The 27,549-nt window shown below is 44.5% G+C and overlaps 1 protein-coding gene across 1 annotated transcript in view; it reads left to right on the forward strand.

The window, feature by feature from the left end:
- Positions 1-27,292, forward strand: part of LOC136612257 (dual oxidase 1-like) — a 128,010-nt gene extending 100,718 nt beyond the window's left edge. Inside the window, exons 28-33 of the mRNA XM_066592474.1 lie at positions 11,276-11,429; positions 13,320-13,552; positions 14,770-14,928; positions 15,836-15,991; positions 20,322-20,450; positions 25,485-27,292. Of these exons, the coding sequence (XP_066448571.1) occupies positions 11,276-11,429; positions 13,320-13,552; positions 14,770-14,928; positions 15,836-15,991; positions 20,322-20,450; positions 25,485-25,607 (954 nt within the window). The 3' untranslated portion in view covers positions 25,608-27,292. The remainder of the gene's footprint in view (positions 1-11,275; positions 11,430-13,319; positions 13,553-14,769; positions 14,929-15,835; positions 15,992-20,321; positions 20,451-25,484) is intronic.
- The last annotated feature ends 257 nt before the right edge of the window (positions 27,293-27,549 follow it).

Raw genomic sequence — 27,549 nt, forward strand, 5'->3', positions numbered from 1 at the left:
TATATCTTATCATATACAGTACAAAAAAGCACATTTCCAGCCAAACCCTAAAATTCTCTTTTTATTTTGTAAGCCTAGTTACTGATAAAGTTCTTTTTACTGGAAGGTGCTCTGTGCCTATATAAAGATGAGTGAATATTGCGGTTAATGAAAAAAATTGACTCCGATCATTCCTTCAATCCCTATATTTAATCACTTGTATGCTCATGTCGCCTGCACCTCAAAAACATCTCCAGGATCCCCTTCCTGGTGTGGATTCATCAGAAACTCTTATCGTTGAACTTATCCAGTCTCGGCTTGATTACTCAACTCACTTGTGATCAGTCTTCATCTCACTAAACTCTTCCTTCCCCTAACTATCCTGAATGCAGCAGGCAGGCTTATCTTTTTGTCCAACTGCTACATCCATGCCTTGACCCTGTGCCAGTCATTGCAATGGTTGCCCAAACACTAGAGAATACAATTTAGACTCATCACTCTCGTCCATAAAGTTCTCTACAGTGTTGCACCACCCGATATCACCTCCTTCATCTCTGTCTATCACTCTACATGTTCTCTCTACTCTGCTAATGACCACAGACTAAGTTCCTGTTTAATTTAGAACTCCTCACTCCCATCTCCAAGACTTTCCCCAGCTGCACCAGTTCTCTGGAATGCTCTTCCCCTGACAATCAGGTTAATTACCGATGCCCGAGTTTTAAGTGTTGCCTAAAAATACATATTTCTAGAAAGGCTTACCATACTCCCTAATCTTACTATTCTCCATTTACCTGGGATCTACATTTGCCTTTAGAATCTGAAACTTTTCATCCCACTGCATCCCACGCATCCTATATACCCTAATCCACTTCATATCTGTATATAGAGATACCAGCTGATGACTGGCTCATACAGCTTTATGCATAGTAAGTAGAGATAAGCGAACATACTCGTCCGAGCTTGATATTCGTGCGAATATCAGGGTGTTCCGGATGCTCGTTACTCGTAACGAGTACCACGCGGTGTTCCGGTTACTTTCAGTTTCCTCTCTGAGACGTTAGCGCGCTTTTCTGGCCAATTGAAAGACAGGGAAGGCATTACAACTTCCCCCTGTGACGTTCAAGCCCTATACCACCCCCCTGCTGTGAGTGGCTGGAAAGATCAGATGTCACCCGAGTATAAAAATCGGCCCCTCCCGCGGCTCGCCACACATGCCTTGTGACTTAGCTGAGGGAAAGTACTATCGTGCTGGAGCTGCTGTAGGGAGAGCGTTAGTAGTTAGTGTAGGCTTCAAGAACCCCAACGGTCCTTCTTAGGGCCACATCTACTAGTGTGCAGTACTGTGTTAGCACAGTATTTTTTATTTTTTTTTTCCAAAATTGGATCTGCAGAGCATTGCGCCCTGCAATAGGGACAGAAGTGGGGGTTAGGCAGGGAGAGTGTTAGGAGTTAGTGTAGGCTTCAAGAACCCCAACGGTCCTTTCTAGGGCCACATCTATCCGTGTGCAGTACTGTCCAGGCTGCTGTTAGCAGTGTTGCATTTTTTTTTTTTTTTCTCAAAACCGGCTGTGCAGAGCATTGCACCCGGCATTAATACTACAGGGATAGAATTGTGTAGGCAGGGCCAGAAGACATACATTATTCATTGAATACACGCAGTGTGGGTGTTCCTTGTAAAAAGCAGGGAAAAAATTCTATTTGGCCTGCCTCTGACAGTACTCAGGGCTCTGTGTACGTGTGTGCTGTGCGCTGAACGTTCAAAAAAAATCAGACGCAGTCAGCTACGTTTTACCGCAGGCGTGCGGCAATTTTTTTCCTGCATGGGAAATCCCTGATCTGCTGTAGGTAGCGAATTACTTTGCATCACTGCAGTTCTGGGACAAATTGGCAGGGCCACAACACAGTTATTAAACTTAGTATTCATTGAATACACGCAGTGTGGGTGTTCCTTGTAAAAAGCAGGGAAAAAATTCTATTTGGCCTGCAGGCTCGCGCCAATTTATTTCCTGGCTGTGAAATCACTGGTAATACAGCATGCTGAGGGGTAGGGGTAGGGGTAGGGCTAGAGGACGTGGACGCGGCCGAAGACGCGTAGGCCCAAGTGAGGGTGTGGGCACAGGCCGAGCTCCTGATCCAGGTGTGTCGCAGCCGACTGCTGCGCGATTAGGAGAGAGGCACGTTTCTGGCGTCCCCACATTCATCGCACAATTAATGGGTCCACGCGGGAGACCTTTATTAGAAAATGAGCAGTGTGAGCAGGTCCTGTCGTGGATGGCAGAAAGTGCATCCAGCAAGCTATCATCCACCCAGAGTTCTGCGTCGTCCAGTGCTGCAAATCCGAATCCTCTGTCTGCTGCTCCTCCTTCCTCCCAGCCTCCTCACTCCACTACAATGACACATGCTCAGGAGCGAGAAGACTCTCAGGAACTGTGCTCGGGCCCCTGCTCAGATTGGGCAGCAGTGGTTCCTCTCCCACCAGAGGAGTTTATCGTCACTGATGCCCAACCATTGGAAAGTTCCCGGGGTCCGGGGGATGAGGCTGGGGACTTCTGCCAACTGTCTCAAGACCTTTCAGTGGGTGAGGAGGACGATGACGATGAGACACAGTTGTCTTGCAGTGAGGTAGTAGTAAGGGCAGTAAGTGCGAGGGAGGAGCGCACAGAGGATTCGGAGGAAGAGCAGCTGGACGATGAGGTGACTGACCCCACCTGGTGTGCAACGCCTACTCAGGACAGGTCTTCAGAGGGGGAGGCAGCAGCAGGGCAGGTTGCAAGAGGCAGTGCGGTGTCCAGGGGTAGAGGCAGGGCCAGACTGAATAATCCACCAACTGTTTCCCAAAGCGCACCCTCGCGCCATGCCACCCTGCAGAGGCCGAGGTGCTCAAAGGTCTGGCAGTTTTTCACTGAGACGCCTGAGGACCGACGAACAGTGGTGTGCAACCTTTGTCACGCCAAGATCAGCCGGGGAGCCACAACCAACAGCCTCACCACCACCAGCATGCGCAGACATATGATGGCCAAGCACCCCACAAGGTGGGACGAAGGCCGTTCACTGCCTCCGGTTTGCACCGCTGCCTCTCCCCCTGTGCCCCAACCTGCCACTGAGATACAACCCCCCTCTCAGGACACAGGCACAACTGTCTCATGGCCTGCACCCACACCCTCACCTCCGCTGTCTTCGGCCCCATCCACCAATGTCTCGCACCGCACAGTCCAGCCGTCGCTAGCGCAAGTGTTGGAGCGCAAGCGCAAGTACGCCGCCGCGCACCCGCACGCTCAATCGTTAACCGTCCACATCGCCAAATTTATCAGCCTTGAGATGCTGCCATATAGGGTTGTGGAAACGGAGGCTTTCAAAGCTATGATGGCGGCGGCCCCGCGCTACTCAGTTCCCAGTCGCCACTACTTTTCCCGATGTGCCGTCCCAGCCCTGCACGACCACGTCTCCCGCAACATTGTACGCGCCCTCACCAATGCGGTTAGTGGCAAGGTACACTTAACTACGGACACGTGGACAAGCACAGGCGGGCAGGGCCACTACATCTCCCTGACGGCACATTGGGTGAATTTAGTGGAGGCTGGGACAGAGTCAGAGCCTGGGACCGCTCACATCCTACCCACCCCCAGAATTGCGGGCCCCAGCTCGGTGGTGGTATGTTCGGCGGTGTATGCCTCGTCCACTAAAGCACCCTCCTCCTCCTCCTCAACCTCTGTCTCGCAATCTAGATGTGTCAGCAGCAGCAGGACGTCGCCAGCAGTCGGTGTCGCGCGGCGTGGCAGCACAGCGGTGGGCAAGCGTCAGCAGGCCGTGCTGAAACTACTCAGCTTAGGAGATAGGAGGCACACGGCCCACGAACTGCTGCAGGGTCTGACAGAGCAGAACGACCGTTGGCTTGCGCCGCTGAGCCTCCAACCGGGCATGGTCGTGTGTGACAACGGCCGTAACCTGGTGGCGGCTCTGCAGCTCGGCAGCCTCACGCACGTGCCATGCCTGGCCCACGTCTTTAATTTGGTGGTTCAGCGCTTTCTGAAAAGCTACCCACGCTTGTCAGACCTGCTCATAAAGGTGCGCCGGCTCTGCGCACATTTCCGCAAGTCCCACACGGACGCTGCCACCCTGCGCACCCTGCAACATAGCTTTAATCTGCCAGTGCACCGACTGCTGTGCGACGTGCCCACACGGTGGAACTCTACGCTCCACATGTTGGCTAGGCTCTATGAGCAGCGTAGAGCTATAGTGGAATACCAACTCCAACATGGGCGGCGCAGTGGGAGTCAGCCTCCTCAATTCTTTTCAGAAGAGTGGGCCTGGTTGGCAGACATCTGCCAGGTCCTTCGAAACTTTGAGCAGTCTACCCAGGTGGTGAGCGGCGATGCTGCAATCATTAGCGTCACCATTCCTCTGCTATGCATCTTGAGAAGTTCCCTGCAAACCATAAAGGCAGCCGCTTTGCGCTCGGAAACAGAGCCAGAGGAAGACAGTATGTCGCTGGATAGTCAGAGCACCCTCCTGTCTATATCTCAGCGCATTGAGGAGGAGGAGGAGCATGAGGAGGATGAGGAGGAGGGGGATCCTGAAAGTGATCTTCCTAGTGCGGACAGCCATGTGTTGCGTACAGGTACCCTGGCACACATGGCTGACTTCATGTTAGGATGCCTTTCTCGTGACCCTCGCGTTACACGCATTCTGGCCACTATGGATTACTGGGTGTACACACTGCTCGACCCACGCTATAAGGAGAACCTTCCCACTCTCATTCCCGAAGAGGAAAGGGGTTCGAGAGTGTTGCTATACCACAGGACCCTGGCGGACAAGCTGATGGTAAAATTCCCATCCGACAGCGCTAGTGGCAGAAGGCGCAGTTCCGAGGGCCAGGTAGCAGGGGAGGTGCGGAGATTGAGCAGCATGTACAGGCCAGACAGTGCAACAGTCTTTAAGGGCCTGGACAGCTTTATGGCTCCCCACCAAGACTGTGTCACCGCTCCCCAGTCAAGGCTGAGTCGGCGGGAGCACTGTAAAAGGATGGTGAGGGAGTACGTAGCCGATCGCACGACCGTCCTCCGTGACGCCTCTGCCACCTACAATACTGGGTGTCGAAGCTGGACACGTGGCCTGAACTAGCGCTGTATGCCCTGGAGGTGCTTGCTTGTCCTGCGGCTAGCGTCTTGTCGGAGAGGGTGTTTAGTGCGGCTGGGGGAATCATCACAGATAAGCGTACCCGCCTGTCAACCGACAGTGCCGACAGGCTAACACTCATCAAGATGAACAAAGCATGGATTTCCCCAGACTTCTCTTCTCCACCAGCGGACAGCAGCGATACGTAAGCAATACGTAGGCTGCACCCGCGGATGGAAGCTACGTTCTCTCTCACCATCCAAAACGGGGACATTTCTGCTTCATCAATCTGTGTCTAATATTCCTCCTCCTCCTCCTGCTCCTCCTCCTCACGTAATCACGCTGAACGGGCAATTTTTCTTAGGGCCACAAGGCTCACTCATCTAATTTTTCTAAACAATTTTTATATGTTTCAATGCTATTAAAAGCGTTGAAACTTTAACTTGAACCAATTTTTCGTTAAACTGGGCTGCCTCCAGGCCTAGTTACCACTTAAGCCACATTAACCAAAGCGATTAATGGGTTTCACCTGCCCTCTTGGTTGGCCAGGGCCAATTTTTCTGATGTACATTAGTATAGTTGATACAGCAATTTTTGTGGGCCCTCGCCTACAGTGTAATCAAATGAATTTTTAGCCCACCTGCATTACAGCTGACGTTACATCCGCTGTGTTGGGCAATGCAATGGGATATATTTATGTACCGCCGGTGGCTTCCTGGCACCCACCCATGCTGTGGGTCCACAGAGAATTATAAATGCATCTGTTTCCACATCTAAAGAACCCCAGTCAGACTGGGGCATGCAGTGTGGGCCGAAGCCCACCTGCATTAAGCACGACATTACTACCTCAGCTGTGTTGGGCAATGCAATGGGATATTTTTTATGTACCGCCGGTGGGTTCCAGGGAGCCACGCATGCTGTGGGTCCACAGGGAATTATAAATGCATCTGTTTCCACTTGTATAGAACCCCAGTCTGACTGGGGCATGCAGTGTGGGCCGAAGCCCACCTGCATTAAGCACGACATTACTACCTCAGCTGTGTTGGGCAATGCAATGGGATATTTCTATGTACCGCCGGTGGGTTCCAGGGAGCCACCCATGCTGTGGGTCCACAGGGAATTATAAATGCATCTGTTTCCACTTGTAAAGAACCCCAGTCTGACTGGGGCATGCAGTATGGGCCGAAGCCCACCTGCATTAAGCACGACATTACTACGTCAGCTGTGTTGGGCAATGCAATGGGATATTTCTATGTACCGCCGGTGGCTTCCTGGCACCTACCCATGCTGTGGGTCCACAGGGAATTATAAATGCATCTGTTTCCACTTGTAAAGAACCCCAGTCTGACTGGGGCATGCAGTGTGGGCCGAAGCCCACCTGCATTAAGCACGACATTACTACCTCAGCTGTGTTGGGCAATGCAATGGGATATTTTTGTGTATCGCCGGTAGGTTCCAGGGAGCCACCCATGCTGTCGGTCGACAGGGACTTCACAATAGGGAGTTGTACCTGCCTGTGTCTATGAATTAAAAAGCCCGGTCTGACTGGGGCATGCAGAGACACCTTGACAGAATGAATAGTGTGTGGCACATAGGTTCCCCATTGCTATGCCCACGTGTGCAGCTCCTGATGGCGGTGGCACAGGATTCTATTTCTCATTGCTTCTGTACAGCATTGTGGGCTATCGCCCCGCCCCTTTTAAAGAGGGTCGCTGCCTAGCCGTGCCAACCCTCTGCAGTGTGTGCCTGCGGTTCCTCGTCATGGCAGACGCACTTCTAAATAGACATGAGGGTGGTGTGGCATGAGGGCAGCTGAAGGCTGCGCAGGGACACTTTGGTGTGCGCTGTGGGGGGGGGAGGGGGGGCAGTTGGTCAGCATGTAACCCAGGAGAAGTGGGAGTGGAGTGTCATGCAGGCAGTGATTGTGCTTTGTTGTAGGTAGTGTGGTGCTTAGCTAAGGTATGCCATGCTAATGAGGGCTTTTCAGAAGTAAAAGTTTTTGGGAGGGGGGGGGCACTCTTGCCGCTATTGTGGCTTAATAGTGGGACCTGTGAACTTGAGATGCAGCCCAACATGTAGCCCCTCGCCTACCCTATCCATTGCTGTGTCGTTCCCACCACTTTCTTGAATTGCCCAGATTTTCACACAAGGAAACCTTAGCGAGCATCGGCGAAATACAAAAATGCTCCGGTCGCCCATTGACTTCAATGGGCTTCGTTACTCGAAACGAACCCTCGAGCATCGCGAAAAGTTCGTCCCGAGTAACGAGCACCCGAGCATTTTGGTGCTCGCTCATCTCTAATAGTAAGAGATGGCTGGACCATTGCATAGAATAAGCACTTTTACCTCTTGTGTCACCCTATTCCCTCATAGTCTCCAAGCTCCTTTCAATCAAGGCCCTCACTTCTATTGTTCAAATTGTCTATTGATTTAAACCACCCCTGCAGTTCAGAACAATATTGGCTCATTCTGCAGTAAAAGGACATTACAGTTTTGGATGAACAGAGCTCGTTTGAAGTGGGGTCAGGAATACTGAATATACAGCTGTCATTTTTAGTCAGGGCTCAGTCACACCGACGTTTTGTCGCACAATTTTTTGTGCGCATAACTGATGCGCCTCAAAAAATCATGTGACCGAAGCTGGCGTCACGGCGGAAAAAACGCTGCTAGCAGCGTTTATCCGCACAAGAGGGCTTGGTCACACGGGTGTTTTGATGCTCAAAAAGAGCGCTGCCCGCTATCCTCTGCCACAGCTGTCACCGAGGATCGCGATGTTCTCCCATTGAATTCAATGGAGCCAGCAATACAGCCGGCTCCATTGAGGGCTCAGTCACACGTGCGCATCGGCGCCTGTGTTACTGCAGGTAGCAGAGGGCTGTACCTGAAGACGGACGTCTCTCTGCAGCAGCGGAGGAAAGAACATGTGACCGGCTTTAAAATCCCCGCCTGCTGAACAGACTGCCTCTGATTTGCTGAGCACTATGACCAATCAGAGGCAGCTCTCAGCTATTGAATGACAGCCGACAGCTGCCTCTGATTGGTCCCTGCGATCAGCCAATCAGAGGCAGCACTCACCCATTCGAGAATGGGTGAGTGCTGCCTCAGCTATTGAATACTACTTGAGCAGTGCAGGGAGAAGAGTCGGCCGGACACGGCTGAGCCCCGGAAGCTGCAGAGAGGTGAGTATACATTTTTTAAAATTTTTACACACTTTTAGGCTGGTTTTCAGGGAAGGGCTTATATTGTAAGCCCTTCCCCGAAAATTAATACAGCGCTGGTCGGCAGCCCATTGCTTTCAATAGAGCCCGCTGTATTTCCGTCTCCATTGAATTCAATGGGAGAACATCGTTCTCCTCTGCCACAGCTGTGACAGCTGTGGCAGACGATCACATTTTTCAGTATATGTTCTCAATGGGGTCTGTGCTGCTGCCGCTGGCCCCATTGAGCGCAAGGTGAAACCCCCGAATGCGACAGCATCCAGGGGGTCCACATACACAGAATACCGATTTGTTGCCCAAAGCAGTTACATGCGTTCTGCAAATTACTGTGTCCTATAATTTTTGCCGCATGCATTTGTGCGCATATAAAATTCGTACGTGACCACTCCCATTGCAAAGCATTGCGTCTATATAGATGCGGATTGCAAGTGTCAGACGCGCGTAGAAATGCCTGTGTGACTGAGCCCCCAGTGTGCAGAGGAGAGAGAGGCTGAAGGGAGATACCAGCTACAGCAGAGAAGATTTGTGATTCTGCACACAGAGCGGAATAGGTCCCACAACTAACGGTAAATTCTGCTACCCGTGAATTTTGATGCAGAATTGAAAATGGCTTAAAAACTGCCAGCAATTCCACATCAAAATCTGCACTTAGACCTGCAGATTTTGGTGTGGAATTCCGCAGCTGCAGATTTGGCTGCATCATGCGGTATTATTGCTTCCCAAATGAAAGGTTCCTTTATAGAAGGGGTGACATGAATTTTTGTTCATGTTATCACTTCCCCATCAATCAGAGAGCATATTTGCTCTCTGGTTATCGCATATGTTTTTTTCCCCCTTAAACAAAACTTAAAATATTGAAAAAAGTAAAAATAGCAAAAAAAATCCTACATATCATTGGTATCAGCACATCCATAACAACCCGTACTATAAAATATTACATTATTTATCAAGCATGGAAAATTCCATTAAAAATGAATGAAAATTTAAAAAAAAATCAAAAATAGTTTTTCTGATCATCTTCCCCTAAACAGGAACAAAAATAATTACAAAAAATTGTAGCAGTAAATACTACAAGTTTTACCACAAAAACAGGCCAGATACAGCTCTCTCAACTGAAAAATAAAAATACTCTGGTCCTGGAATGTGATGCCAAACAAAAAGTATTTTTGTAAAAAGAAAAAAAATTTTTTTCTGCGCAAAAGTGGTAAGACATAAAACCTGTATACATTTGGTATTGTAATAATCATAATGACCAGTAGAATAAAGGTAGCATAATATTATACCACACTGTGAATGACATAAAAATAAATAGCAAAAAACAATGGTGAAATTGCTTTTATTCCATCACCCCCCAGCAAAAAAATAAAAATATGCGTGGGGCGCATATTTATAATGCACATAAAATACGCAGTACACAGCAAATACACATGTTCATGCGTATTTGCTGCATATGTTAAATCCCCATAACCTATATTGGTGCAACCAGTGTGCACCAAAATACGACATGCTATGTTTTTTTTTTTCATGCATGCAATGCTTTGAGGACAGAACTGTTAATTAAAGATTTATTCTAAAAAGGATCTTTTACACAGGACAAAATTGTCTGCAGGATGCAGCGCAGATTAACATTTTGTCAATTAGTGCACATTTTGTTGCATTTTTAGCTGCAGAATGCTTTCTGCAGAACGTCTCGCAGGATTTCTAGCGGGTTTTTCCTATCCAATGTGTATCCTGGTTTTCCTAGGAAGCTTACTCTTTTTCTGCCGTTATACAATGGCGCTCTCTGCTGGCTAAAGCCAGTACTGCATGAAGTGACACGTTGAATAGGCTCCGACAGCAGGGAGGCTGGCAATATACAGTAAGAGAACCCCGATGGATGTCTTCCAACATCAGAGCTGTACAGCCTTAAATCATAATGTCTTCAGAGGTCAGACAGTGGATTGGAAAAGGTTAATTGCAGAATTACATCTAGTGAATGTTAGGAATTCACAACAATTCTGCAAGATGTCCCAAATTCCACAGCATAAAGTTCTTCTGAAGCGGATTTTAATCTTGAGGTTTTAAAGTAAAGACACGCAAATACTGCCAGGTGTGGAATTCAAGCCCCATAGGGATAACATTGTGACGCAGAAATGTTGTTGTGGACTAATTCCGTCCCGTGTAAAAGTGCCTAAGGCTTTTTTTATAGGCACAATCTGAAGATATTAAATGGATAAGAGGAAATGATATGGAGAGCAATGTCACGTTTTTGTGGGTAACTCATAGCTAGGACTTACAAGGGACAAATACTCTTCAAACATATTATCATTGTAGAAAAGACATGGACTGTAAATCCATATATTGTTCATTAAGATGGCTTTTTAGTGGTATTTATAAGCATGAACATCAGGTTCTATGTTACATTATAATCAAATTGTATAAGCCTACTAGCCACTTCATGGCGACCTCTTTATAGTAGATCTCTACACTACTGGGTACATGGCAACCCCCGCTGCCACAATACGGCCTATGACCTAGTAGCCCAACAACACCACTGATGCCACACTAATGTCCCACACCTCTAGGCCACACCACCCCACAAACGCCACAACAATAGTAGGTGCCATTCAGCACCAGGTGAACAGACCTCTACAGCTTACCTCTGCATATAATCCCAAAAAACAGTCTGAGAACCAAGTAAGCTATCACCCTAGGCTCGCACAAGCATAGATTGCAGCATGCAGACCGCAAGATATACGCACATTGCGTGCAACCAGTATGACTTGCAGGAATGCTGCCTTCCAATAGGTGGCGCTGCAGAGGTATTGTTCCATTTCCCTTATTTTTTACAATATGGCACAACTCTTCACTTTCACCGGGTTGTACTGACTTGCACAATGCACCTCAACGCTGCTACAATATAAAGACATCAATAAACTTTGTACCACAAGCATAGTGCATTTACAATAATCTTCTTCCATCAGATTATCCTCCATAGCAGTTTTGGACTTCTTGAGCGGCCCAGATTTCACCTATATTTGTCAGTTCCTGGAATAATTTTTGTTGGCGACAATTTAATCAGCTTGAGCAGAAAGAAGAGACAAATCAACGTGATAAAAGCAGAATTGCTTCCTTCAGGTAATGTGGACATTATTACAGTTTCTACAGAAATAATCTTCTCATTTCTCATTATTGTGATAAAAAACGTAACATAAAGGTCAAGTTGAGAGTCAATGGAGTAGGACGCACGCTCTTGTATGTATACTAGAGATGAGCGAGAATACTCACTAAGGGCAGTTACTCGAGCGAGCATTGCCCTTAGTGAGTACCTGACCGCTCGGAAGAAAAGATTCGGGTGCCGGAGTGGGTGAACAGTGAGTTGCCGGAGTGAGCAGGGGGGGAGAGAGGGAGAGAGATCTTCCCTCCGTTCCTCCCCGCAGCTCCCCGCCGGCACCCAAATCTTTTCTTCCGAGAGAGCAGGCACTCGCTAAGGACAATGCTCGCTTGAGTAATTGCCCTTAGCGAGTATGCTCGCTCATCTCTAATGTATACCTATGCACAGGACTCTGTTGTGTTCATTCGCTGATGTAAAAGGCAAAGTATAGGAACAGCTTAAGTCATAAGTGATAAAATATGTAAAATAACTAGGTCCATGCTAAGGAAATGTATGTATTTAATCACACTAAACTGACCCAACTAGAGATGAGTTAATTAGGGCTGATTGCACCAACCATACTGTCGATCCAGATTTAATGATCAGCTCTGAAACTTGATTTAATGAAAAAGCATTGCACCAACACATTTTGATCTAAGATTTGCAATAGGGGAAAGGGATTTATATAGCGCCAACTTATTCTGCAGTGCTTTCAGGAGAGGAAGCAGAGAGGGGGCGGGAGCTCAGTTCCGGGCCCTGGCTCTTCCATCCTCCCCCCTCTGCACACGAGGACAACGTATATCGGCTCGGCGTGAAAACCGAGCCGATATACGTTCGTGTGAATGCACCCTCATAGTGATAGTAAAAACAGCAGCAAAAGTGGGTGTAATTTTACCAGCCTGGAAAAGCTTATTAGGCTATCAGCCAAGGCTGCCATCTTGGATTTTAGCTGCTAAACTAAGTTCGACTAGTTTGATCCACCAAAGTAAAGGGATCAAATTGAACCTGGATTTTACCCAAGCTCAAGGGCTGAACCAATGTTTTTCAACTTGATGGAAGATCAACTCCTGCTCTCAGATCAAAACTTTGTGCAATCAGCCTTTAGTCAGTGAAATTTTGTCTCCTTAGCATTTTATCCACAGGTAATTTTTATATTACAGAGACATATTTGCACTATATAAGAGAATAAAGGCTGAACTATACATCCGTATTCCAACATTTCAGCATCCATTGCCTTATATATGGAAATAACTGCTCTATAGTAAGGCTGCTTCACTGTTTGCTTTTCTCTAGTCCCAATGATGATAACTGAATGCCAAAGGGAGTCCATATTTAACCTTTACAAAATCCCAATAGCTGGCTGATTCATGCAAAATAATACTATTCCAGGAAATTCAAAGACATGTAAAATAGTCTTACTGTCCTGGTTGACTCAAACCTCATTTACTGATAGTAATGTATTGTAAATCCTTGAATTTAGATAATATTGCTTGTTCACAGAACTAAGATCAGTACCAAAAAGTATTTTATTAGTGATGATAAAGGTACCACTAAGCCCTGTACATGTTCCTCAGCACCTCCTTAGACTTGGCAATGTTCCTTCTAATGCATTTTAGGATGTATGCTTCACTTCACTTTTTCATGGTCATAATTCAAATTCCTGTAGAATTTTATTCTTTACTGTCCTACAGGTTATAATAGGGAAATTCCAAATACAAGTCTGTCCAGTGCTTATTTAATAATAATAATAATAATAATCTTTATTTGTATAGCGCCAACTTATTCCGCAGCGCTTTATTTATCTGCTTTCACCTATTGGCTAGCATCATATAATAATAAGGAGAAATCTAATAAACTTTTTTTTCTGTGCATAGATGTGACTTACCTAAAGTTTGAGCGACCAGATGATTTTGAATACAAATCAGGACAATGGGTGAGGATTGCTTGCCTAGCTTTGGGGACAAATGAATACCACCCATTCACATTAACTACCGCCCCACATGAGGACACCCTCAGCTTGCACATAAGAGCTGCAGGACCGTGGACCACTCGCCTGCGGGAGCTATACTCTCCTCAGAGTGTTGCTGAACTTAATGGATATCCAAAGGTACTGTTGAGGATTTCCTCCAATAATTTCAAAATGTACTTTGCATTTCTCTATGTTAATATTTTAATAGCATATTGTTTACTACATTATGGAATTCTTCCTATGGAGCCTGAAGTCGACACAGTGCTATTTGGTTGAAATCTACCATTTGCCATGGCACATTATGGCCCGGTTGCACCAACCATAATATTGATCTCAGCTCAGATATACTGCCATCAGCTATTGAACTAGGTTTAAGCAAAATGCATTGCACCAACACTTTTTGATCTTAGATTTGCAAAACCAGGTTCAACTGATCTGCGATCAAAGGTTTAACCTAGACGAAATGTATCGCACATGGTGATTGCTTGCTATAGTCAGGGGATCTTTCTAGCATTCAGGGCTCAGTCACACGGGCGCCGATCCGCCCGTGTTTCTGCACGATAGGACCGCTGCACTGCAGGTGCGGATGACTCTCCGCACCGGCCGGAAGAAAGAACACATGGCCGGCAATGGAGCCGTTCATGTAGAGAGTCGTCCGCATGTGGTGCGGCCGTCTTATCGTGCAGAAACAAGGGCGGATCGGCGCCCGTGTGACTGAGCCCTCAAAGTGATCTTCCCAGCATACATAGTGATCTCCCCAGCATTCTCAGTGATAGTAAAATCATGGCCACTACCAGCAGCAAAAGTGGGTATAATTTCACCACCCAGGAAAGGTCTATCAGGTGATCAGTCTACTCTGCCATCTTGGATTTTGCCAATTGAACTGAGATCAATAAGTTTGATCTGCCAAAATCAGAAAAACAATTGATCCAAGTTTTGAACCCTCATCACAGGCTAACTGTGTTGGTGCAGTGATTTCCTACTTGATCGAAGATCGTTTCTCATTGATCATAGATCAAAGTGTTAGTGCAACTGGCCCTATACCAGACACAGCTTGCCACAGTCAAGTAGTGCAAATACAAATCCTACAATGCATATAGTTTTTTTGTGACCTAAGCAAGAAAAGCATGAAAATAGGCTAGACAGACATCCGTCTGGGAGGATTTAGTGATCCTGCACTGAGCAGGGGGTTGGACCTGATGACCCTGAAAGAACCTTTCAACTGTACCATCCTATGATTCTGAGCTACACGTTTTTGTAAACAATATTTATTACATTGACCCATCAATTTTCTATAATTTATTTTTAGATGTAACCATACCCACTTTGTTAATAGACTTTTCACTTCTCATTAGATATATTTAGATGGACCCTTTGGTGAAGGACACCAAGAATGGAACAAATATGAGGTTTCAGTGCTAGTTGGAGGGGGTATTGGAGTTACACCTTTCGCCTCTATTCTAAAGGATTTGGTATTCAAATCATCAGTGAATGCAAAGATAATGTGTAAAAAGGTAAGATGTGACTTGCTCTAATACTTACTATTACAAAGAGGGAAGAATGCAGTACAATATAGAAGTTAAAATAAAATACAGATTAGAAGATGCATGCCCAGTAGTGCAGATAACGCATAGAGGACACAGGATTTCTGCAAATCCATACTTAAATTAGTTTATTAGACATAAAATATATGGTAGTGATAACCTTACATAACACATGGCCTTTCACTCAGATCTGCTGTGCATAGACGTGATAGTTTCATGGCCTTGACATTTATCTAATGACTAATATTATCATGGAGGCAAGTGATGTTAAAGAGCATCTGTCACTGAAATGCTGATTTTCTATGTCTTGTTATAAAACCATATTTGTGACTGTAATTTGTGTTTAGGTGACTTACGCTATAGCTGTCCTGAAATATATCTATATATATTAACAAAATGGCTGCTGATGAATACAAGTGTTGAACTCTCATATTAATGAAGCGTTCAAAACTTGTCCAGCCCTCTTAGTAGAATATAGAATTCAACAGTTGATTGCTTGATCATGTCACCTGACATGATCTGCTGATTCTGATTGGACAGAGCCCTAGCTGCAGCTTCGGCCTTCAGACTCAGTTGCATCGAACTGAAATTTACTTAAAATGTGAGCATCAGTCGCATTTAAATTTACTCGAACGACCATCAGTCTTTTCGAGTAACTGATTACTCGTCCGAGCACCATGCGGGGGGGAGAGTGAGAGAGATCTCTCTCCCCCCCCCCTCCCCGCCGCCCCCCTCCGCATGGTGCTTGGATGAGTAATCAGTTACTCAAAAAGACCGATGCTTGCTCGAGCACCAGCCTTAAACGAGCGTGCTTGCTCATCTCTAATTCTGAAGTTTCTGTATGGCATAAACATAACTTTTTTTTCTATTTTCACAGGTATACTTTATCTGGGTTACTCGTACACAACGTCAATTTGAGTGGCTTGCAGAAATCATCAAAGAAGTTGAGGAAAATGATGAGCATAATTTGGTGTCAGTCCACATTTACATCACTCAGTTTGCTGAAAAATTTGACCTACGCACAACCATGTTGGTAAGAAAAGCTTTTTAAACAGAGTACAGATGTTACTGTTTAATGTAGCAAATGTCACCCCTTTAAATACCTTACCTTTATGTGTATTCTGCTGTTTATTTACCTTGGTCCCACTGTAGAATATCCATTGAAGTAAGATCATGGCAGCAGATCCGCCCGCGGCAAAACCACCCGCGGCCGCTAATCTCGGGATTAGCCAGCCATGTGGACGAGGTTTCTCAGAAACCTCGTCCACACGGGACGGCTAATCCGCTGCAGTAAATCCGGCTGAAACCACGGCTGCGACCGCCGCAGCCGCAGTTTCAAAAGAAGCAGCATGTCTGTTTATCTTTTCTTTTTTGTTTATTTATGTCACGGCCGCGCTCTCCTCTATGGGAGCGCCGGCTGCAACGGAAAAGCAAGCGGCCGGGCCGCTTCAAAGCCGCTACGGCTTAAACCGCGGCGGTTCTCCCGGCGGAAATCTCACGGTTTTTGCTGCGGCCAAACCGCGAGATTTCCGACGGGAATCCGCCGTGTGTGAACCCTGCCTTATGGTTGATTATTTTAGTGGTTAAAACTAGGAAACTATATTTTATTCATCAGTTATGTGTTTTGATTTCTTTTACAATTGATGTAATAAGAACAACATGAATAATGTAAAGTATTGTATTACACAATGAGCAATACTTCTAAATTACAATACATGATATCAGTAGTGGTAAACCAACATATTGTGGGGACCACCAGAGAGCCCATACACCCAGGGTAAGATTAAGGGCTAAACAAGGCTAGCTGGAGCAATCATTGTATGGAAGTGATCATGTCTGATCATCTGATTGTTATCCTGGGGAAGACAGCAACTCCATATAAATATCCAATGCCCTGGGGGTCATGCACCAGACCCAAATATGCATTATGTTTAATACTATGAAAATTATAAACATAAAGTATACTTAGATTCTGAATCATGTTTTACATTTATATCTAGAGATCAGTGAACCTTTAAAAAGTTAAGCTCAGCGAATTTCAAAAAACCTTTTTTTCGGTCCAAATTAGTTGGAACTGAACCTTCACCAATATTAATGATCCCGTCCCAACAGTGCTGCTTCTTCTACTGTGGCTCAGCAATTAGTACTGTTGCTTTGCAGTGCTGGGGCCCTAGGCTCAAATCTGACAACACGCAACCCCTTTACATAAAAGTGATTATTATGGAACACAGGGAGGACTTACAAACTCCATGCAGATGTTGCCCTTGGTCAGATTTGAACCCAGGACTCCGGCACTACAAGGCAACAGTACTAACCCTTGAACTACCATCAGGGTAGTTGCAAGCCAACTTTTAGCAAAGTTCAACCCGAAACAGGATTCAACTGGTTTGGTTCGCTCAACATTATTTATATCCACAGATATTGCATAACTGATGCAAGTAAATGTAATTCATTCCATTATAATCATAGAGTTGGGAATGGAGCAAGGATACTGTAACTGCTGCGTCCAAGGAGCCGGCCCATAGCCAAGGAGATGGCAGGGTAGAGAAAGGCCGTGTCACGGGGCTTTACCATCTCCTCCCCGGGGGGGGTAGCTCGGGACCCGACCAAGTTACTGCTGGGGAAGATCACAGGGGAAATGTCACCGGGGGTTACCTTGAGTCCATTTTGTCACACGTGACACCACTGTTCTGTCCTCCGTGGTGAAACTTGATGATGAAATAAAGTAGTCCACACACAGGCAAACTTTCTGAACAAAACCGTGAACGGTCGGTAATGTCAGTTTACTGTAACTTGACAAACCACATCAACAGTCCTAGCACAGATACAGCAACTCAGAGTGATGTGACAGGGAAGATTCTCGGGGTATATCGGTTGATCCACAGTCCCAGTTATCTGTGTGATCCCGCTCCCGGCGACTCTTTCTCTCTCTCACTCTTTACCGGTTCACACTCACGTTAGTTGTGCTCTCCTCGCTTTGAAGCAGCTTGTCTCACTCTCAGCACTCAACAGTTGTACCATGGTTTCCTGGACCGGCTGGGCCCAGGCTGAGCATCAGACCATCACTCGGCCTCCTCCATGCTCCACACACAGACCGACCAGTGTCTCACATACTTCTTCAACTCTCCACTCATAGACTAGACTGTTCTGCCTTGTTCTCTCTCATTCTTCCCTATTCTCTCTAGCATCCTTGCAAACACACATATATATATATATATATATATATATATATATATATATATATAAATATATATATATATATATATATATATATAAATAACACATAGTGACTCACACAACGATACATTTTTCAGACATAACCATACATTAACCCATTAAGTACTGCAGAACTGCAATACATATAAACCAAATGCATACTACACATGAGACGCTGACAAGACAATGGCACAAGACAGACATATAACATTATGGAGGGAACCCACTAACTCTGGGCCACTACGTAACCCAAGGTAAATACTAAGCTAGCTGTCACAGACAGATCAAAAGCCTTAGCTTTTATGCCAAACTGCAAACTAAAAGGGAAAAAAACACAAAAGCTATTTCTATGTAAGAACCTTAATGTAACTTTTCCTTTTTACTAAAATTTCCTAGAAATATGAGTAAGATAGGTACTGCTCTTTCATGCAATTTTACGGTAATTTTACTACAGAAAAGTACCATTACTAATGCTCTATCAAGAAGCTTTTACCGGCCTATTTCCTCTGTCTATTAGGAAATCATATAAAAGCACACTATAAATAACTCATGATATAATTAATGTCAGTTTTATGTTAGAAAGTAAAATGATAGAAGAGGATACATAAGAATTCGGAAAAGCTCATTTCGTAAAACATTATAATTTTGACCTCCAAAAAATATAAATGTAAATGATCTGAGAAAAATGACTAATAATACATTGAAAAATGTAAATGGGACAATTCTAACATTTTATTATACTAAGTAGACCCTTTATATGGTGCATATTTCTAGTGCAATGCTTCTAGGGGAGAACAGCTCTATACATGCAGAGTCTGATGGAGCATGCCACAATTTTAGTCCTTTTGGGTTAGTATGGAATGTGATGGGAAGAAGAGCCAAGTGCCTCCATATGAAATCGGAAGCAGCCAGGGGCATATATATAGAAAAGAGGGGCATCATAGCAAAGATAAAACTGGGACTCTTAATAAAGGTGCTGGATTTTGGTACCCAGAACATAAGAATCTGATGTCCATGTTTCCCTCCATTCCCTTTACGTGATCTTACGCCATTTTCAAACCCCCTTGTTTTTAAGCAATTCAGTTCCCCTGCAGAGTCAAGTCCAGCATGGTTCCAGAAACCCAGTAGAAAAAGAGGTGGAACCAAACATCGCTGGGCCACTCTCTCAACGCTGTATGGTCTTCCTCTATGGTATGTACTGTACGTCCTTGAATACAGTATTACAATAGAAGGCACATTCACCTCTATGACAGACCTTCTATGGTTCCATTTCATATAGCTTTATGCTTGAGCCCTTAAACTGCATACAGACTAAGGCCTCAGTCACACGGGCGTATCGGCGCCCGTGTTACTGCAGGAAGGAGACGGACGTACCTGAAGACGGCCGTCTCTCTGCAGCGCCGGAGGAAAGAACATGTGACCGGCTTCATTGCCGGTCATGTGTTCTTTCAGCAGCGCTGGAGAGAGTCGGCCGTCTTCAGGTACGGCCGTCTTCTAACTGTCAGTCACACGGGCGAATCGGCGCCGGTGTACGGATGCCGATGCGCCCGTGTGACTTAGCCCTAAGTGTAGCCAAGGGCATAATTGGTAGTGGGGTCCTAAGTGCTGAAATTTTGTACCAACAACACAGTCACATTCCGTCAATTCAGAAAGTCATGTAGGGTAAGTTTTCCACTCATGCTCAGTGGTTCAGGGATTCTTCACATGGGTGTGATTTAGTCCCATTATGTGGCCGTGATAATCACGGCCCATAATGTGCCAAAACGAAACCATTGATCTCAATGGTTTCATCCTCATTAGAGGTATTCTCGTCCGTTAATAGTACAGGCCAGAAAAAATAGGACTTGCCCTATTTTTCCCACGCGTAGTCAATACTACGTGAGGAAAAGATTGGGCAGGACCTATCTTCCCAGTCCGAGAAGAAAAAAGAAAAACCATGTTCATGTGCAACTACGCTCTGTATCAGTGTTTTTGCCCTCAGGGTTATGGTTAATAGCTATTGTGCTTTTTGTTCAAATAGCAAAACAATTTATACAGTGATTTCAAAAAGTTTTCAAGACCCAGAAAACCTCTTTAATGTACAATTTTTAAAAAAGTGGATTATAGACAAAGACCTTCATAAATAATGGCTGTTTTTTCCACTGCAGTATATTTGTGAAAGACACTTCCAGAAAGTTCTGAACCGCAGCTTATTCACGGGTCTACAATCTATCACTCATTTTGGAAGGCCACCGTTTGTGCCGTTTTTCACCTCTCTGCAGGAAGTTCATCCAGAGGTGAGTGATTTAGTGTTTAAATAAATTTGGATGAAAGTCAAATGGATCTAATTAATTTCTGTTTAGTCATCTCTAGTGCCATTAACACAGCTCGCTATTCAACGCTGACACGTTATTGTAAGTGATATTAAAAACCGAGCTAATATACCCCAAGTGCTAATTATTGTTTTGTCTTAGTATCCAGTAATTTAATAAAATATATTATGGCTGTAAAGAATTGCTGAGAAACTATTTTTTGCCACTGAGCTGATTAAAGGAGAACTAATAACTTTTCCTTTTACGTAACTGTTGTAATTAATCCATTGGTCTAATATCTGAGCCATGAACCAGCTGGAGTTATACTGATACGGGAACAAAGAAAACAAGAAATTTGGAGGAGAAAATCAGAGCTTTAAAGAACAATGTGACATACAGTATTGTTAAAACTATGAAACCAGCCAATTACTAGATCAAAGTTTGACAGCAAGACAAGGAAAGTGTTGTACGGCTTTCAACCACTTTGTGTCCTATGACTGTACTTGTGTTTTTCTGAGTGGACACATGATAGGCCATTGGCGATAAAGTGGCAACTTCTGTCGTAGACCAAATAGAGCCTTTAGTGCATCTAAATCCTAGTCTCACTGGAACTTTTCTGTATTGATCGGTTGTGGTCATAGAGAGCAGTTTTAGAGTGTGTTTTACTGTGACTAGCACCATGATGGAAGTATTGAGGAGGTTAAAAAACAATAAAAAGCTATACTCACCTATTTCATGTCCTCGCTGCTCCGGTCTCCACTCACTTCTGTGTCCAACGGTCACATGTCTGTTGAAGCACATGACTGCTATAGGCCATCATTGGTCTCAATACCTATTAAGGCCAATGATGGTTTGCAGTGGTCGTATGCTAAGATGGGCACATGACTGTTGGACCCAAAGGTGAGTGGAGACTGCAGAAGAGTCTGTAGTTTTCTGGGACTGGGTTAGATGAGCACGAATGGGTTTTTATGTGCTCACTCGACCCCTATTGGGTATTAAAAATAGCCCTGATCCAAATGTATTGTACCGTAAAATGTACTGGAAGATTTGTATATGTGTATGTGTGCTCATGGTCAATACCTATGTAAAATGAACAGAAGACCAGCAAGTTGAATCAGAAGCAAAGTCACAGGCATGGCTCTGGTAGAGTGCAACAGATAATGTAAACTGAAAGTAGAAAGTACAGCCATTACAGTATATAGCCATACTTCTCTGCGGAGATGTACAGCACGTAAACATTGCTGTAGGCTGCGTTCACACGGGGCAGATTCCCGGCGGAAATCTTGCGGTTTGGCTGCAGCGAAAACCTGCAAATTTCTGCCGGGAGAAGCGCTGCTTCAAAACCCGCGGCACTTAGCTGTGGGTTTTGAAGCGGCCTGGCCGCTTGCTCTTCCGCTGCGGCCAGCGCTCCCATAGAGCGCTGGCCGCGGCGGATTTGCCGTCCCGTGTGGACGAGATTTCTGAGAAATCTTGTCCACATGGCCGGCGAATCCTGGGATTAGCGGCCGCAGGCGGAATAGCCACAGCGAAATTCCAGACGGAATTTCCGCGGCAAATCCGCCCTGTGTGAACCCAGCCTTAGAAGTCTGTGCAGTTACAGATCACAGGTGGTAATGATGGCTCACCTTTAAAACACTCTCACTTTCCTTCTTCCTTGATATACAGGAACACTGTGGATGGGAATCAATACAACCTGTCCCAGACCAGTAGTGCCTTCTAGCCCTGACCTCTCTTCACGACTCTTTCTCCCTGGCTCTTGGTCACCTTGCTCCACATGCTACATGACAGCCTGCTGCGCCACTCAAATTTCTTGTTGTGTCACAGCTCAGAAAACTCAGCTCTTCGCAGACATCTCAGACACTGGCAGGCATACATCATGACTTAACTGCACCCATGTGAGCAATGCAGCATTATCATGTCACGTATCCACTGGACCTAACTATCTAGATCTCTTCCAAGCAGTCATAGTGCCCAGCAGTATCTCCAGCTTACATCCCAGTTTGGGCATGTGGGTAAACTACACCTATGTAAGGGAGAAGCAGCAGAGCCTTACAATAAGGCCCGTGTCACACAAACGTATTTGCGCAGTGTTTTACACCCCCAAAATTTGTGTGCCCAATATGCAGTGAATGGAATCCATTGAATTAAATGAGTTTGTTCACATAAATGTATTTTGCGCATGCATTTTGTTTGCACAAAAAATTACACAGCCTCCTCTAATTTTCTGCGCTTTTGCACACGTAAATAGCACATATTAAACTAATTAACTTAATTGCCCATTTTAATGAATGGAAGTATGGTTATGTTTTTTGCTTGCACACACAAAAGAAAAGAATATGCACACTCAAATCGTACAGTAAAGCACGTACTTGTGCGCAAATACACAATGTCCATTACGGACATGCGTTTACGTCTGATAATGATTTTCGCACAAAACAATGAATGGTAGTTGAGGAGAATCCACAAGATGTACATGCACTCATGCTGAGACCCGTGGTGATGACGCAGTGGGGCAGATTTACTAATGCTGTCTAATAGTCAATGCAAACAACACAGTCTAAGGGGGACTACCCACTACAGTTCTTTTTTACAGCAAAATTCGCAGCGTTTTTTTTTTCTCCAGGTGTCTATGGGACTTGTTAATGTTAAAATTGCATCACGCAAAGTCGCGATTTCGCGGTAAATTGCGATTTTGCCACGATGCGTTTTTAACATTAGAAAGCCCCATAGACACCTGAAAAAAAAATGCAGCAAATTCGCAAACGCTAGTGGGTAGAGATGAGCGAGCATAGGGCAATTACTCGATCGAGCATTGCCCTTAGCGAGTACCTGCCGGCTCGGAAGAAAAGATTCGGGTACCGGTGGGGAATGGCGGGGGAGAGCAAGGAGGAATGGAGGGCAGATCTCTCTCTCCCTCTCTCACCCCTGCTCCCTCCTGCTCACTCCCGCAACTCACCACTCCCCACACAGACAGCCGAATCTTTTCTTCCGAGCGGGCAGGTACTCGCTAAGGGCAATGCTCGCTCGAGTTATTGCCCCTTAGTGAGTATGCTCGCTCATCTCTACTAGTGGGTAGTCACCCTTACAATGCATCGGTTTATCACAGCGGTTCATTTTGAATGATAAATATAGTGTATCTTCAGACTGTGTAGTCTATCTTTATACCAACAATTAGTTGGCTTGGTTTATGCCAAAAAGTTCTACAAGATTCTGGTGCAAATGTGGAACAATTTTTGATGCATTTAGGCCACACCCTATTTTTCAGGAAGCCACACCCTTTTGTCAGACAATTCATAAAAAGTGTCTAAAAATGTCTAAAAACACATGGTAAATGTGATGCACAGCATGTAAGACAATGTTCTTGTATGTTTTGTGCCAGTAAACTGGCAAATTTATAATGGTAAACCTACTCCAGTGTGATGCACAATGTCCACAGTTCCCACTTGTAATAAAGAATACACCACTACTCATACTAGTGCTTGGATAGGATTCTACTCCTTAATCCAGATACACCACAAATCAGGCAATATTTAAATCTTTTAGTATATACGTTTCAGTGATTATATATATATATATATATATATATATATATATATATATATATATATATATATATATATATATATATATATATATATATATATATTAGGGCAAAAATCATTGTGTGCATGATTAGTCAACCAGTCACAGGTTTTAGATGCTGTGAGAGAATCCATACTGAAACTTGTGGCTGGCTGAGCAGTCACATGCACAGTCTGCCACTTCCTTCAGGTTCCATGGATTGGGCACCAGATCTGGTCAGGGAGCTGTCAGAATAGGTGAGTATTCATATTTTCTCTATTTTACACAATTTTAATCTCCTACAACATTTTTAATGCCCCGGAAAACTTCCTTAATGGTACAGAACTTGGGGAATCTGTGAAGAGGACAGTATGGGGGGAAGGTTGTAACTGCCGAGGAAAATATTAAGGGGGGGAGGCTGTGGAGGAGATAACTAATGGAGAGGACACTACAGGAGGGAACTGTGATGACTGGGAGGTGGGTAATACAAGGGCAACTGTGATCACTGGGGGAGAACCCCATCCTTTATGCATTTGTTACATGAACCCCATTCTTTTACATACAGTAAGCCACATGCATGCACAGCAGTTCATTAAAGAGCATCTTCTGGGCCCTAAACCAGCAGCCCACCATTACTATAGCTGGGTTTAGCTTTCTAAGGATGCCCCTGTGACATCAGGTGCATGCACATGTGAAGCTGCTTCACTGTGCGTGCTGATGCCGGTAGAGAAGAGTCCTGGACATATCTCTAGATAGTGCTGGGACAGCCCCTTGTCACAGGGGCATCCTTAGAAAGCTAAACTCAGCTATAGTAACAGCAGCCTGCTGGTTTACTGGCCCTGAAGATGCAGACAGGTTCCCTTAATAGGTACTGATTACCCAACCCACACAATTCAGATAATCAGTATATTTTAAGGAATCGCTGTGCATGCAATTCCCTTTTGTAAAAAAAAAAAGTGTTTTCGAATTCTTTTAGCTTGTTTAGTAAATAAACAAGAAAATCAAGATTAAAATTGAGAATAGAGAAAATTTTGGAAAAAAGCGAGACTTTAATTTTAGGATAAATCTCCTAGCCCTAATATCCTTATATATAGTTTTGATATAATTTCATCCGAACTGAAACATAAAACTTTGACTTTTGAATTGCCATCTAAATAAAATATATTTTATCAAGCATTTCTTCAAGTGCCAGATTCTTAGTGTACCTCAGTTCACACACATTGCAACTTTCTGGAATAAAATGCAACAGCCGTAAACACTTTGCTTTGGGAAATGTATCCCTTGTCTTGCCTTTGCATGAAACACTCTGACAGAACGATGGGTCGCATACTGTTATGTAATGTTCTAGGTTGTCTACTATTAGGCTAAGTAAAAAAAACAAAACAACGGTAGTAGTAAAATAAAATATTAATCATATGAACAATACAAAGTATAACAATTTTGTGTTTTCCTTTTAAGGTTAAGAAAATTGCAGTTTTCAGTTGTGGACCTCCAGGAATGACAAAAAATGTTGAAAAAGCCTGCCAGATCCTCAACAAGAGGGATCAGACCCATTTTGCTCATCATTTTGAAAATTTCTAGATGTACCATTGTTGATAAATACATATTTCTCGATATTTTACATTTGTCTATGATTTCATTGGTATTTTTGTAACTAGGGTCCATTTGACTTGGTATCTTGGTAAACATCTTCTATGGTTGTCAAGCCGAGGATGGAGTAGACAGGGACCCACTATTAACTCATCCAAAGCCCACATACACCTAGGGCTGCCCTACAATTCATGCACTACCGCAGGCTGAACATTAACTTGTACATTAAAGCAATGTTTTTATAGATAAACCACATAGATCAACTGAGAACACGGGGGCATCAAGTGGTGATGTGATGGGAGAGGCTTGCAATGAAGTCTGCTTGAGTTTGTTTTTATCAACTTCTACATCTGAGCAAAATAAATTATTTATCATTTACATGTGCACACAGACGCAGATTGGCCATAGGCTCTACTGGGAGAAATCCATAGAATCATAGAATGGTAGAGTTGGAAGGGACCTCCAGGGTCATCGGGTCCAACCCCCTGCTCAGTGCAGGATCCCAGTGGATGGATCAGGTTATGGGCCGGTCTGGTCAGGCAGAGCTGATATCAGCACCGGGGCAGATGTCCGGACCCACTGCACTCCAATGAGCTCACTGCAGCTGAATTAGTGTTAATGTATGATGGAGCACTTGCTACAGACCCTGCTCTCCTGCTTGCTCAAGGGCCCGGGGAGCAGCTGCAGGCTGGCTGTGGTGCAGGACTTTTTATTACAGGAGGTAGTGTGGCTGTATAGTGTGGAGGTGATGCTGGCGCCGGTGTCATTATCACTTCTATTATCTCTTCTAATTTAATCACCCCTTCTGCTTCCTTTTCGGTGCAATAAAGAGTTGAGCTTGTGCAATTGTGCTCAGCTCATCCAAGCCTAGAGAAACAAGTAACAAATAAATTACATCTCAAAACACATATTCAGAATTAGATAACAGTTGTGTTGGCCCTCCCTGATAGTAATTTGGATCCACCTACCACATGAAGCTACTTAAAAAAAATTTTCCAGGGCCTTTTTAAGTTCCCAATCCATGCCCGTGTGTACAATAATCATATTTGCTATTAGAGGAAGTCAAATACTCATGTGTAAAGGACTTGTCTTACAAATCACACACTGGCATTACCGCTATCTCACACTAGATGGCAGCAAAGTGTCAATAAAGCTAAAGGGAAAGGTTGAAAAAGGAATCTCAAATTAATCCTCATTTTGTGCCAGAACGAGATAATTTGTTTGTACAAATATATTATGTGAGAGTCCATAAAAGGAAACTAGAGAAAGACTGGTGGTTGTAAGCCGTGGCCGAAATGTTTTTACTTTTTATGGATGCTTTGGAAAAAACATTAAAAGATCTACTCAAATTCTGAGGATATTTAAGAAAATTTCAAAAATAGTATAATATTCCTCTGTTAAAATGGTCTTCGGGGCTTTTTCGGCTGTTGTAGTATGCTGATTGCCAAAATGCCAGATGGTCGGACCCTCACCTATCAAATCTTGATGGCTTATTAGAAAGCTAGGTAAGCAATGTTAGAGTTCTAGTGAACCCCCCTATGTACTTTAGATCACGTTTTATATGTTCACTAACTTTTCAAACAACGTTGTGTTTATGTGACTAATAAAAGTGCAAATCACTTTATTTACCTAAAATGACGTTTCTGTTCTAAATAAAATCCCTTATAAATGCTGACTATCAGGGGTCTTTCTTCCTTCCATCTAATTTGCTGTCTACGTCTGTTGTCAAGCAATGCTTATTTCTACTAATAGACATGGCAAGGCAAATTACTGGAAATACAGGTGAGGGATAACTCATGCTGCCATAGACTTCACTAGAAAGCAGAGCGGAGGGGGAGGAGGAAGACATTCACACACAGATGCTGCAGTATCTGAAAATTAGAGATGCAGCCTGCAGAAGGGGGAACTGGTGAAAATTCAGTCATATCATAGC

Source organism: Eleutherodactylus coqui, chromosome 2 (genome assembly GCF_035609145.1).
Source record: "Eleutherodactylus coqui strain aEleCoq1 chromosome 2, aEleCoq1.hap1, whole genome shotgun sequence".
NCBI classification, from domain to species: Eukaryota; Metazoa; Chordata; class Amphibia; order Anura; family Eleutherodactylidae; genus Eleutherodactylus; species Eleutherodactylus coqui.